The 12781-nt window shown below is 36.7% G+C and overlaps 1 protein-coding gene across 2 annotated transcripts in view; it reads right to left on the reverse strand.

Moving 5' to 3' along the window:
• The window catches only part of erbb4a (erb-b2 receptor tyrosine kinase 4a), a 200096-nt gene that overhangs the window by 24055 nt on the left and 163260 nt on the right, over nt 1-12781 (reverse strand). Inside the window, exons 13-20 of one of the 2 annotated variants that reach the window (XM_055206120.2) lie at nt 9762-9894; nt 7043-7136; nt 4594-4748; nt 3805-3849; nt 3467-3599; nt 1789-1914; nt 1616-1714; nt 464-649 (exon numbers count right to left, since the gene is read on the reverse strand). In XM_055206120.2, coding sequence (XP_055062095.2) covers nt 464-649; nt 1616-1714; nt 1789-1914; nt 3467-3599; nt 3805-3849; nt 4594-4748; nt 7043-7136; nt 9762-9894 — 971 coding nt within the window. The remainder of the gene's footprint in view (nt 1-463; nt 650-1615; nt 1715-1788; nt 1915-3466; nt 3600-3804; nt 3850-4593; nt 4749-7042; nt 7137-9761; nt 9895-12781) is intronic. The other variant, XM_055206121.2, reaches the window with a different exon arrangement.

The following is a 12781-nucleotide window of genomic DNA, read 5'->3' on the forward strand; positions in this document are numbered from 1 at the left end:
CATGCAAAACAAATTTCTCTAAAAAATACATTCGTCCTATTACAATAACTGTGCCAAATCACCCAAGATTGACACAGAAAAATTATAGCTCCTGGTTCATTAAAGGAGCCCCATATGTGGACCTTTAAAGATCCGCTCATTCATGATAAGTCCGCATAGATGCCTTTACAACACACATACCGTAAGTGCTTGGATCAAAAACAGGAAAAGCACAGCATACAAAGATTTAAAAATTTTTACAAGATGCGTCACAATTTTTGCTATGAATGGGAGAGATCGCAATGGTCAATATGGCCGCTTTAGCCCCGCCTTCCAGTATTGTTAACAGTTAAAAAAACATTACTTTTTTAAGCCTCCGTTTGATATACTGAGATTTCTTTGACTTTCTTATCCTATGGGCACATGCAAAATTGTTTAAAGGTGTGTCCTCTGTGGTGCAACCAACACATGAAATATCTCTTACCTTGGCGATCTGCACGCACCAGTTGAGCAGCAGCTGAGATCCGATGTTCTCCTGGTGTTCGTATACATAATCCAGCAGACAGCCGTGAGGCATGAGCTGAGTGACCAGCTGAATAGTGGGACTCAAACAGACCCCCAACAGACGCACCAGATGAGGATGCTCCATACTGGCCATGATCAGCGCCTCCTGGAGGACAGAGACAAAATAATAATAAATTGTTACCTTTATAGGGCTTTACATATGAAAGGGGGATTCTTCTCAACCACCACCGATGTGCAGCATCAACCCGGATGATGCAACGGCAGCCATATTGCGCCAGAACGCCCACCACACATTAGCTTATTAAAGGAGAGGAGACAGAGTGATATAGCCAATTAGTATATGAGGGGATGATTAGTAGGCCAATGGGCAAGTTTGGCCAGGATGCCAGGGCACACCCCTACACATTTAGCAACACACATGACACTCCAAACACATATTTTGAATTTGCGCCCCTTAAAAGAGCAGTCACCAGCCACCACTGGTGTTCCTCCAGCTGAGTTGGAGCATTGGGAACACACACATTGTAATAAAATGTAAATAGTATTTTCCACTATACTTGTTCTGTGGATGTTCAAGGTTCTTTACGGTAACACAGCCTTCATTTTTAAGAGTGCACACAGAAGAGAAGCCTCACTCCTATAGCAGGAAAAAAAATCTCCATTAGCGAGTCTGACCTCGCCATCGACTACTGGTCTGTCTCACTCAATTAGTTGCATGCATCAAAGGAGGAAAGTGTGCCTTCATAAAAGCATTGGATAGGATATACATATTTATGTGCTACAGAGGAGACAGGCTTGAATACAGATATTTCATAAAGAGGGTTGCATCAACTTGACAGTTTATGTTTGTACACAGATAATAAAACACACAAATATCCAGCTAGTCGTAGTTAGCACCACACATGTGGATGGATTTCAATGACATTTTAAATGTACTTCTAATTTAAATCAGCTGAAAAGTCAAGGGTTTCTAAGGTGTCGAAGTTTATACAATTTGCTAAATGTTTATGCTGACAATGTTTTCCTTAGACTAACATACAGTATAACATAAGCAAGAAGACATTAAAAGTGCATGAAGAAAATAAATAGTGTAAATATCAATATCGCTTACATCCATAAACTTCACATTGGCTTTTGGTCCCGTACTTTCATTGAGTATCTTTATGGCCACTGGTATCTTCACAGTTTCTCCTTCTGGAACCCAGATTCCCTTGTAAAGAAATCAAAAGCCATCATTAGCACAAGAAACACACATGCAGACAAATAACAAAGCATGGATGTTACCTTGTAAACCATGCCGAAGGCTCCGGTACCCAGAATCTTGACCCTCTTCAGCTCGGTTTCCTTCAGTATACGCAGCTGTGCCTTGTTTGGCGCGGCACCGCTGGGCGTCAGTGGCTCCACCAACTGCTTCAACAACCAAATCGTCAATCAGTCACAACGTTTCTTCACAGATTAACCCTCTGGGGTCTAAGGGGTTTTTAGGGCCCTGGGGAAGTTTTGACATGCACTGACATTTGTGCTTTTTCAGTTGCTTAAAAACATATAAATGGCAAAAGTCTCATAACACAATTCATATTAATGCATTTGGCAGATTCATACATTTTATGAAAATTTGTATTCTCTGGAATGTGCTACCGATCGAGCACTATTTCATTAATTTTACCTTACTAATATAGCTAAACATGTTTGTATTGAAGATTTTTAACTCTTGTAAACTCTTGACAACAGCCAATATAATGAGCATTCGTCTCTAGATGCATTGAGGGATCTCATAGCACGCTGTATTCAGTGCTCAATCTTAGATAATGGAACGGGCAGTTTCATGGGGACAGTCTGTACGCTTGTACATGTGGTTATGCGTTATTGATGGCTGACTGTTAAGTTAAGTGACCAATCACAGCACAAACAGGAAGACCAGCGCTTCGTTTCACAGAAGCAAGGGCGATGTGGAGCTGTCCATCTCAGTGGTGCTGAAACCCAGGCTCTGCATGGCGCTGTTCATGAATGTGGTGCTGAAATCTACTAAACAGCTTATAGATTTTACATCCACTGCAAAGAACTGCACGTGGGTAGATTGATATTATCATAACGCTTTCATGCCTGCAAATGAGGAATAAACGTGGGGTTTAAGAAAGGAGAGACATTTCATGTTTACAGAAATGCACTTACTATAGGAGTCTAGGTGGGACAGCATTCAAAAGGGGTTGTGCAACTTATATATTTATTAATATTTAATGTAATTTGATTGAATAAATATTAAAGTGTCTGTTATTTGAGCGATTCAAGTGCCCTTTCTTGAAGCAGTGCAACTGTGGTGCAAGGTAGAAAAAAGGGTTTATGTAACCCTGCTACCTTTTTTTTTACATCTTTGTCTTTTAAAGACAACATAGCTGAGAGTCGAGACATGAAACAATGATAAAAAAATGAAGGAAGAAGATCCGGACACAACCTTGGGACTCAAACTCGGGTCACTTTTTCAAAGTTTAGACCACAAGGCTACGGCACAAACTAAATTATTTTCTCTTTGGCAATCGATAACATGCGACAGATGCATGTTTTGGCTTACAATATCTCTGCTTCCTCGGACAAATGCATCATTTCCCACTCATACAGATCCTTTGGGTTTGTTGATTTCAGGATTCAACGTGTGCGGGTGCCTCTGTCAGCTTTTGGACACTGGGTATCTTCTCAGGCTGACAGCTGTCTATAACAGTGATGCACGGGCTCCGAATTATCCAAACCAGCACGGACAGGCCATGTTTTTTAATGCACAGTTATTCTGGGGAAAAGGGCTATGCATTAATCCAACAAACCTGCCATGCATTTAAGGAAGGCCCTGTGCTGAATACTATGTGCTGAGAATATCAAAGTATACAGCTTATCGAGGAAGCAAACAAAGTGCAGGGACGGATTGTGGTGTGATACGAATGCAAGGTATACGAGAACAAACCCCTCTCACCTCTGTTTCTAAGAAGCGGCGTAAGGTCCTTTTCTTCTTTATGCTCTTTCGGCGAACGCAAACGGCTACGCCCAGAGCAATGACGACCATCACAAAGAGAGTCCCGATTAATCCAGCTGCAATCAGAGGAGTCCTAATGGACAGTGAAGAAACAAACACATTTAAATAATGAGTTTGTGCATATTTGTAAAAATAAGTTAATACGTACATCAAATATGTTCATATGACATTTTTAAGGCCAAAGTTGTATTTGAAATGAAATGGATGGATTGTGAGAAATCTTATGTAATCATATTTAACAGCTACTTAAATGTAAAATGGATATTGTAGACTCGTACCTATCCAGCATACCAACACAATCTTGTACTCTCGGTCCAATGCACCTGAAACACAGAGAGGTGCCTCTCAATGTTAAAGGGATAGTTCACCCAAAAATGAAATTGACCCCATTATTTACTCTCCGTCAAGCCATTCTCAATAAATATAATTATATTTTTAGAGGAACACAATCTGAGTTATATTTGAAAATGTCCTGGCTGTTTCAAGCTTTATAATTGTAGTAAATGCTGCTTCTGATTTGAAGCCAAAAAAAGTCAATCCGTGCTTCACAAAAGTAATCCACGGTTAATACAAATTTCGAATATAACTCTGTAAAAACTTGTTCCAATAGCTTAACTAACAGAGCATTGCATTATCCATGCAAAAGTCTTGTGTTTGCTCTTAAGGGAACATGCATGCTTATAAAATGTATGTGTTTAATGCACTGCATGCACTCTCTAGTTGAATGTTGAAATCTGAACATGTCAGGGTCATATTTATCCAAAATTCAAAATAAAAAGATGCAAATTATATGTACATAAAAACTATTATTTTTGGGACCAAGCCTAAGAGATTAAAAGTAACCATGCTGCATATCAGAGCCCTGGAAGTCAACACCACGTTCTCTCTGCTTCCAAATCCCCCGGGCTCATGTGTTTAAGTCTGAATGCACTAACCGAGACAGCTTTACCCACACGGGCAATTAGGTTAGTGCTTTGGGCATATTGTGCCTGATAGAGTTAAACAGTTAAAGTGAGAAAATAAGCTTACAAATAAATTTAAGTGCGAACACAAGCAAACAGTCTTACCCCTGAGTACAGTTGGGGTGGCAGGGGTGACACTCTTTGTTGCTCTCAGCATATTTGAAGATGAAGCTGTTTGCTCCCTGTAGACCATCGGGGCATTTCTCTACGCAGTTGGGCCCATCTTTCAGATGCAAACACTTCACACAGTGGTCTGGACCCTATAAATAGTGTATGTGCGAGAGAGAGAGAGAGAGAGAGAGAGAGAGAGAGAGACTACAGTATAAGATAACATAAAAGTCTCTCAACACATTAACACACTGTTGCTGTGCAATGAAACAGAAATATACCATTAAACAGATCAGTCATGTATCTGACTATTACAAAGCTCTCTGGAATACTTGATTCTGATTGGTCAAGCACTGAATTCTGCAAACAAATTACTTTTTGTATCAGTACCACTAAACTATATATTTGATTGGTGTCAAACAGTCTCCTACACTTTTTACTTTCACATCTCCTAACTTTGTGGTTGTTGAATGGCTCCTCCTCCCAATACAAGTCATTTTAGGTATCATTTCCCAGCAAGCAATAGCCGTCATTTCACTGTAGGTTAAATATAAGTAACCCACTACTAGTCAAAGTAAACTTAAATTTGGTTACATGTTGTTTTCTCCAAAATAACTTGCGAGATGTATTATATCCCATCATGTTAGAAAAGCCAACATGGTGTTACGAGTTGTTTGATTTCATTTGTTTATTTATTTTATTTCATTTACTTATTGACCAAATTCTGCTTTGTTTTAGCCTAAAGATGTCTGGGCTGTGTTTGTACATTTTTAAATGCAGAACTGCTTGTTGGATTATGATCATATTCCACTTTAAAAATATTATAGTATTGAATTTACTATAGTAAGCTGTAAGCTGTACTATACTATACTGTAGTGTTTACACCAGTAAGGTTTAAAACCACTACAGTATCTAGTAAGGAATAATTCATGAGGACCCATTGAATTATAAATGGTCATAATTATAAAAGTTCACTACATTCAATAGTTGTTCTCCAAAAAAAGATTATTCACAACGGTGGGTATAGGGATCATACTCATTCATTATTCTTACAATCAAAAATATTAAAATTTATAGATATTGTGAATTATCAGACAGCCCAAATAGTGTTTAAAGCTAAAAATAATCTGTTACTGAAAAATACTCAAATATTATTTAGGGCAAGAGATGAAGGTTATAATTTAAGGGGGACAAATAATTTTAAAATTAACAGAATTTGAACAACGAGAAAACGTTTTTGTATCTCAAGCTTTGGAGTAAGGATATGGAATATTTTTAACAAGGAATTAAAACAATGCCCAAACATAAATCAGTTTAAATTTAGGTATAAAGATATGATCTTCAAAAGGTACAGGGATGAAGATGGGTGTGAATAATTTATTAGAAGTTCTGGGGTTATGAATTCTCTTTTGTTTTGTTTTTTGTGGTATCGACATCACTATATTAATTTTATATTATTATTATTATTTGTATTGTTTTCCTGCGTTGTAGACATTTATAAATTAATTTTCTTTTATTTTAATAGTAATTTTTTATATATATTTATTTTTCTTTTTGGTTTATATAATTGATGTGCTTTTTCTTTTTTATTATTGATTTGAGGTATAAGAAGCAAGATGCATGAATACTTGGAATGAGGGTCGTTTATTGTTAACTTTGAGTTGTGGAGAAGGGGTGGGATTAACTAAGTTTTTTTCTTCTCACTCCTTTTCGAATAAACTATAAGGACATTTAATATAGTTAAAAGAATTATAAAAAAATAAAAATAATTTGTTAATTATTATGATTTTATGTTTTGTGTGATTTTATATTTGAATTTATTTTCTTGTTTGATGTTCTTTTTGCATAAATTCGAAATAAAGACACAAATCAAATAAAAAAAATATTTGAAAATAAAGCACACCCAAGGTGGAAATTGTTCACGACACGAAGCGGGTGCGCATTATTTTCAAAGAAGTTAAAAGACCGGAGTCAATTACACCACAAACATTGCTTTGGTGGTTATTTTAAGACATTCGACCTGTTAGATGTGCGGTTTACAGGAAAATAATCAACACTAATGGAACATTTCTCAGCCAATCAGAATAAAGCATTCAACAGGCCTGTGGTATAATATGGTAAGGTTAAGCACAAGTTACAGTACACTACAGGCCAATAGCAATAGTGATGCATGAATTAGAAAGTGCCACTAATAAACACATTCATTCCCTGTAAGTAGCATGACACAACAGTTACCAAAATCAAGCATCATCTAATATTTTCATAACATTATAATAATTCAACAAAATAGGGTCGTTCCTTTTTCAGTGTATGCAATGTAGGGAAATAAAACTACTTCGCTTAAATTTGTCATTGGTGTCACCCAGTAGAAATAAAGCTTGATCAAGTAGAATTAAACACAATCCAGAAAGAGATGTAACATCTCAAAAGGCTTTGAGGGTCTTACCGGGCCGTGGCAGGTCAAACTTTTATCTCCGGCTTTCTCACACTGGCTGTCACACTGAACACAGACCGAGCCGTTGGCATATTCTCGAACATCACTGAAATAAAAAGACAATCGGAGATAAACTGTACAGTGTATGTATCATTTACTTACATGCAGTACATCTGCAGCATAAACTAAAGTGTTCTTGGTCACTGTGGAAACCTTGGTAAAACAAGGTATCCACCCAACAAATTACTGTATGATTTTATAACAGCACTACACATTTTTTATTTCATATAAACAATATAGAGTGAAGGGGTTTCATAAGCGTTTTATATTTACTGCATACCCGTAACTGGCATTCAAGGTCTAAACAGAGACCAGAGGCTCCAAATCTTGGCCAATTAACTATACAGGCCTACAAGAAAATCCATAAAAATCCATTGAAGTGAGAACAACTTAAGGAACGATCTCGACTGCCCCATTTGTCTCCACAACAATTGGCCGCTTTATTGAGAGAGGGCGTTATCAGATGTTTCATGGAACAAAAGCGAAAGGCTTACGAGTTAGGATGTTCAGATATAACACGTGCAAAATGCAAAATAAAGACTATGATGTCATTCCAAAACTCTTTCTCCAGTCGCTGAAAAACTAATTTCAAATTGAACAAATGGACGCATTGTATACAAAGCATCAATTGTTAGAGTTCAAATGCTTTTTCAAATCCTGTTTTCATAAAATCTTATTTTCATTTCAGCTTGCCAGAAATGCACGAGGGTCGCTCTGTTCTTTAGAGTTATTAAAAACACTCTGATCCCTTGATCCTGAAAGTCTTCTCATGAACAGCATACAAACCTTTAGTGCTAGTCAAGTCATCAGTCTATTTGAGGAAAACATATTTCTAGTAAATGTCTGTATAAACAAGTCACCCAATTTCTGTTCCAGCAATAACAGTAAATAACATCTGTAACCATACTGACTCCAGTAAACTTCCACAAAACCAAATCACAATTGACCATCCCTCCATCTCCTTCCATCCATTTATCTCCATCCATCTACTGTATCTTCATCTATCTATCTATCTATCTATCTATCTATCTATCTATCTATCTATCTATCTATCTATCTATCTATCTATCTATCTATCTATCTATCTATCTATCTATCTATCTATCTATCTCCATACATCCATCTCCATACATACAAATATCTATCTCCATCCATCTATGTATCTCCATCCGTCCGTCCGTCCGTCCGTCCGTCCGTCCATCTATCTTTCTATCTATCTATCTATCTATCTATCTATCTATCTATCTATCTATCTATCTATCTATCTATCTATCTATCTATCTATCTATCTATCTATTTATCCATCCATCCATCTATCTGTCAATCAATCCATCAGCCATCCATCCATCCATCCATCTCCATCCATCCATCCATCTCCCTACATACAAATATCTACTTACATCTATCTATCTCCATCCATCTATGTATCCATCCATCCATCCATCCATCTATGTATCTATCCATCTCCATCCATCAATGTATCTATCCATCCATCTATCTCCATACATCCATCCATACATACATCTATCTATCTATCTATCTCCATCCATCTATGTATCTATCCATCTCCATCCATCTATCTGTCAATCAATCCATCAGCCATCCATCCATCCATCCATCTCCATCCATCCATCCATCTCCATACATACAAATATCTATCTCCATCCATCTATGTATCTCCATCCATCCATCCATCCATCCATCCATCCATCCATCCATCCATCTATCTATCTATCTATCTATCTATCTATCTATCTATCTATCTATCTATCTATCTATCTATCTATCTATCTATCTATCTATCTATCTATCTATCTATCTATCTATCTATCTATCTATCTATCTATTTATCCATCCATCCATCTATCTATCTCCATCCATCTATGTATCAATCAATCAATCAATCAATCAATCAATCAATCAATCAATCAATCAATCAATCAATCAATCAATCAATCCATCATCCATCCATCCATCCATCCATCCATCCATCCATCCATCCATCCATCCATCCATCCATCCATCCATCCATCCATCTATCTATCTATCTATGTATGTACTGTATATATCCATCTCTATCCATCTCTTTCCATCTATCTCCATCTCTATCCATCTATCTCCATCTCTATCCATCTATCCATCTCTATCCATCTATCTCTATCTCTATCTATCTATCCATCTCTATCCATCTATCCATATCTATCCATCTATCCATCCATCTATCTATCTGTCCATCCATCCATCCATCCATCCATCCATCCATCCATCCATCCATCCATCCATCCATCCATCCATCCATTCACATCCATTCATATCCATTCATCCATCCACATCCATCCACATCCATTCATCCATCCACATCCATCCACATCCATCCATATCCATTCATCCATCCATCCACCCACATCCACATCCATATCTATCCATCTCCCTCAATCAATCAATCAATCAATAGTTTTTTCTATAGTAAAATGTAAAATCACTACAGTATCTAGGAATTGCTCTCGACTTTACTATATTAAGTACTATACTGTAGTGTACTATAGTATTGTTCAGGATGAGGTACAGTACAATACAGTACAGTACTTTCATGTGTTTAGCACTGTAAAACAGAAGTGACAACCATTTCTGCTGCTGTCTGAATAAAAATTGTAAATGCTTGCAAACGTACCCATAATACAGATTACAGGACTTGACACAGGTTCTGCCCCGGCTAAAGGATTTACACGAGAGACACTGATCAGGACCTGAACCCCAGCAGCCTGCTTCTGAACACAGCGGATCACAGACCATCTGCTCTTTAACTGCAAAACACACCAACACGTGACATACACAGAAAGAGGGAAAACTTTGCAGTTGGTTAAATCATTTATTATAGAGAAGAGCAGAAGAAAGCAATAACAAACTATTTGCATCTTTCATAATTAGGTTTCACGATTACTATAAGTAAAAACCACTGTGGCAGAAATCACCTACTCGCATCTATAACTGATGAAACGTGTCAAGTTGAATCTTCCACAGATCATTTCAAGCACTCATATTTGTGAAAACAAATACACCCCACACACAACTGGGATGAGAAGCAATCTAATGGTAAGAGATAAAGATATAGATAAAGTCACACCCAATGTCATAGCTTATAATTCTTGACTACTTATGTTTCGGTGAAAGAACTTCATTCTAACAAAATAACGATTCAGTCATAATAAAGATAATAATAATGTTAAACTAATTTGTGTTTTTGTTTTAGGTGGATTGAGCGCACTCCTTAGACTTCTGTGCTACTGAATTGGAAATAAAGAAATTATTTGGATCATAGGAGCAGTTGGGGTGACAGAGGGATGTCGAAATGATATTGGTTGCATGTGAGGTATCCACGAAACTGCAGAAATTTAGGACGGTTTTGCCAAAAAGCCTATCTTGCAAAGACACCAAACGCAAACATCGCATTCCTTGCTTTAGATTACTTGTGGGATTTAAATTCGTGTCATGCAAATTTTCCGTTTTTTTTTTTTATATTTGTAATTTTTTATTGTGTTCACACGTAATCATGCCATCCGTTATTTTCATTGCCCCACGCAAGTGTGCGTCTATTTTAGTCCTTGCATACACTTTGTATGTAATCTACTTGCGCAAATTGTTGAATTCGCATCACCTCGTGCTAGACTACTCGAGGGATTTAACTTTGGTCGTGTCATGCGAATAGTTCGTTTTTGCGGAAATAGAGCTGTTCAATTTGCATAATTTGCATCGACCCACACAAGTGTGCGTCTATTTTTGTCTTTGCATTCACTTTGTATGTAATCTACTAGTGCAAATTGTTGAATTGCCATTATGCTGCGTACACACCAAATGCGAAGGATGCACGTGATTTGCGTACATTTTTTTAGTCTTTGCATTGACCTTGTATGTAATCTACTTGCACAAACAGATGAATTTGCATTTTTTACGTACGTCCCATTAAGCTCCGTACACACCAAACACAAAGCATTACGTTCCTTGTGCTAGATTATTTGTGGGATTTAACTGTGTCATACAAATGTTTCATTTGAGTTAAATAATTTCAACTTGCGCGAAGATGCGTTTGAAGCAGTTAGTACGTATTTGCAGCAATCCCGAGTTCGCGTTTATTTTCGTCTTTGCATTGACTTTTTTTTAATCTACTCATGAAAATTGTTAAATTTGCATTTGATGTGCACGATCCATTAGAGGGTTTTGCAGCAAAATTTGTATCATGATAGTGACATTTGTGAAAAATGGCATTTCTATTACTGACTAATAACCTTTTAATTGCCATTAAAGTAAAATTACTGAACCTTAACATGAGAGCCATATAATAAATATAGATAGAAAAAATATCAGGCACACTAAAAGGGTTTTGCATCTGAAGTCTTTAAATCATACATGATCATAAGCAGATGAACATCACCTCCGACAGTGATCATTGTTTTCTCAATGGAGATTCTCTTTCCTCGTGGACACACTCATTATTTTGAACGATATGACTTCTGTCTGAGGTGTTGGTCAGTCGTGTGATTCCTACTGTTTTGATCGATGGTGTGTAAAAGAGACTAATGAATGAGTTGGCTAACAGCACCATTGATCCACTTATTACAGCGGTAATTACACCCAACGCAGCACAGGAGACAGCCTGTTAAAGTCTTCATCAGCCTTACATGTCTAAATTTCACAGGAAACATCTTATTTCAGTGACCTCATTATTGCTTTTAGATAACTTCAATTATAAAAGCCAAAATATTTGTCTTTGGTATAGACAGATTTGTTATTGAGGCTTACAGAAAATCTCGTTGTGTTAGAATAGTTAACCAATCATCAAGTGTTTATTAAAGGAATAGTTCATCCAGAAATGAAATTTCTGTCATGGTTTACTACCCTTCATGTGGCCTCGTGAATTCGTGTTCATGGAAGAGCAATCATAAAGACACACACGAGAGTAATGACAACCACAATGATGTTATTGCAAAGTGACTTAAATATTGGGTTGTTTTTCATTAAATTTAATTTTCGGAGGAACTACTGTATTCCTTTAAACCAATACGTAGATCTGTAAATAAAGTCACAGCTAATTTTATAAAAAAAAGCATAATTGGTAATCTTTTAATAAGGTTGCATTTGCTAACATAATGGTGTACATCAGTGGTTCTCAAACTTTTTCGGCGTGCGGCCCCCTTTGTGTACGGCGCATTCCTTTACGGCCCCCCCAAAGAAAATTTATGACAAAAAACTGTTCTAAATCTCAACTTTTAATTAAACAAAACGTATTGAATGATACAAAGTACTGCTGTTGGTTAGTAGCCTTATTTTTTAGGTTTAATTCCACAGAATTCATGATAAATTAATTTATTTTATAAAATGTTATAAAGCTGGGGCCCCCCTGGCACCATCTCGCAGCCCCCAGTTTGAGAACCACTGGTGTAGAAGTTTGTTCATTGTGCAATTACTAATGTTAACAGATAACAATTTTGATTCTACGTATTAGTACTTTAAATGCTAAAATTAACATGAACTAAGATTTTTTTAAAATGCTGTAAATGTATATCTAAGCATAAATTATTTGTTTATGTTAGCTAATGCATTAACTGAGTTTAACAAATACAACCTTATTGTAAAGTGTTACCAAATCATTTGTGTTTAGCTGAAGAATGAAAGTCATATACAGTACATTTTGGA

The sequence above is a fragment of the Misgurnus anguillicaudatus genome, chromosome 3 (genome assembly GCF_027580225.2).
Source record: "Misgurnus anguillicaudatus chromosome 3, ASM2758022v2, whole genome shotgun sequence".
NCBI lineage: Eukaryota > Metazoa > Chordata > Actinopteri > Cypriniformes > Cobitidae > Misgurnus > Misgurnus anguillicaudatus.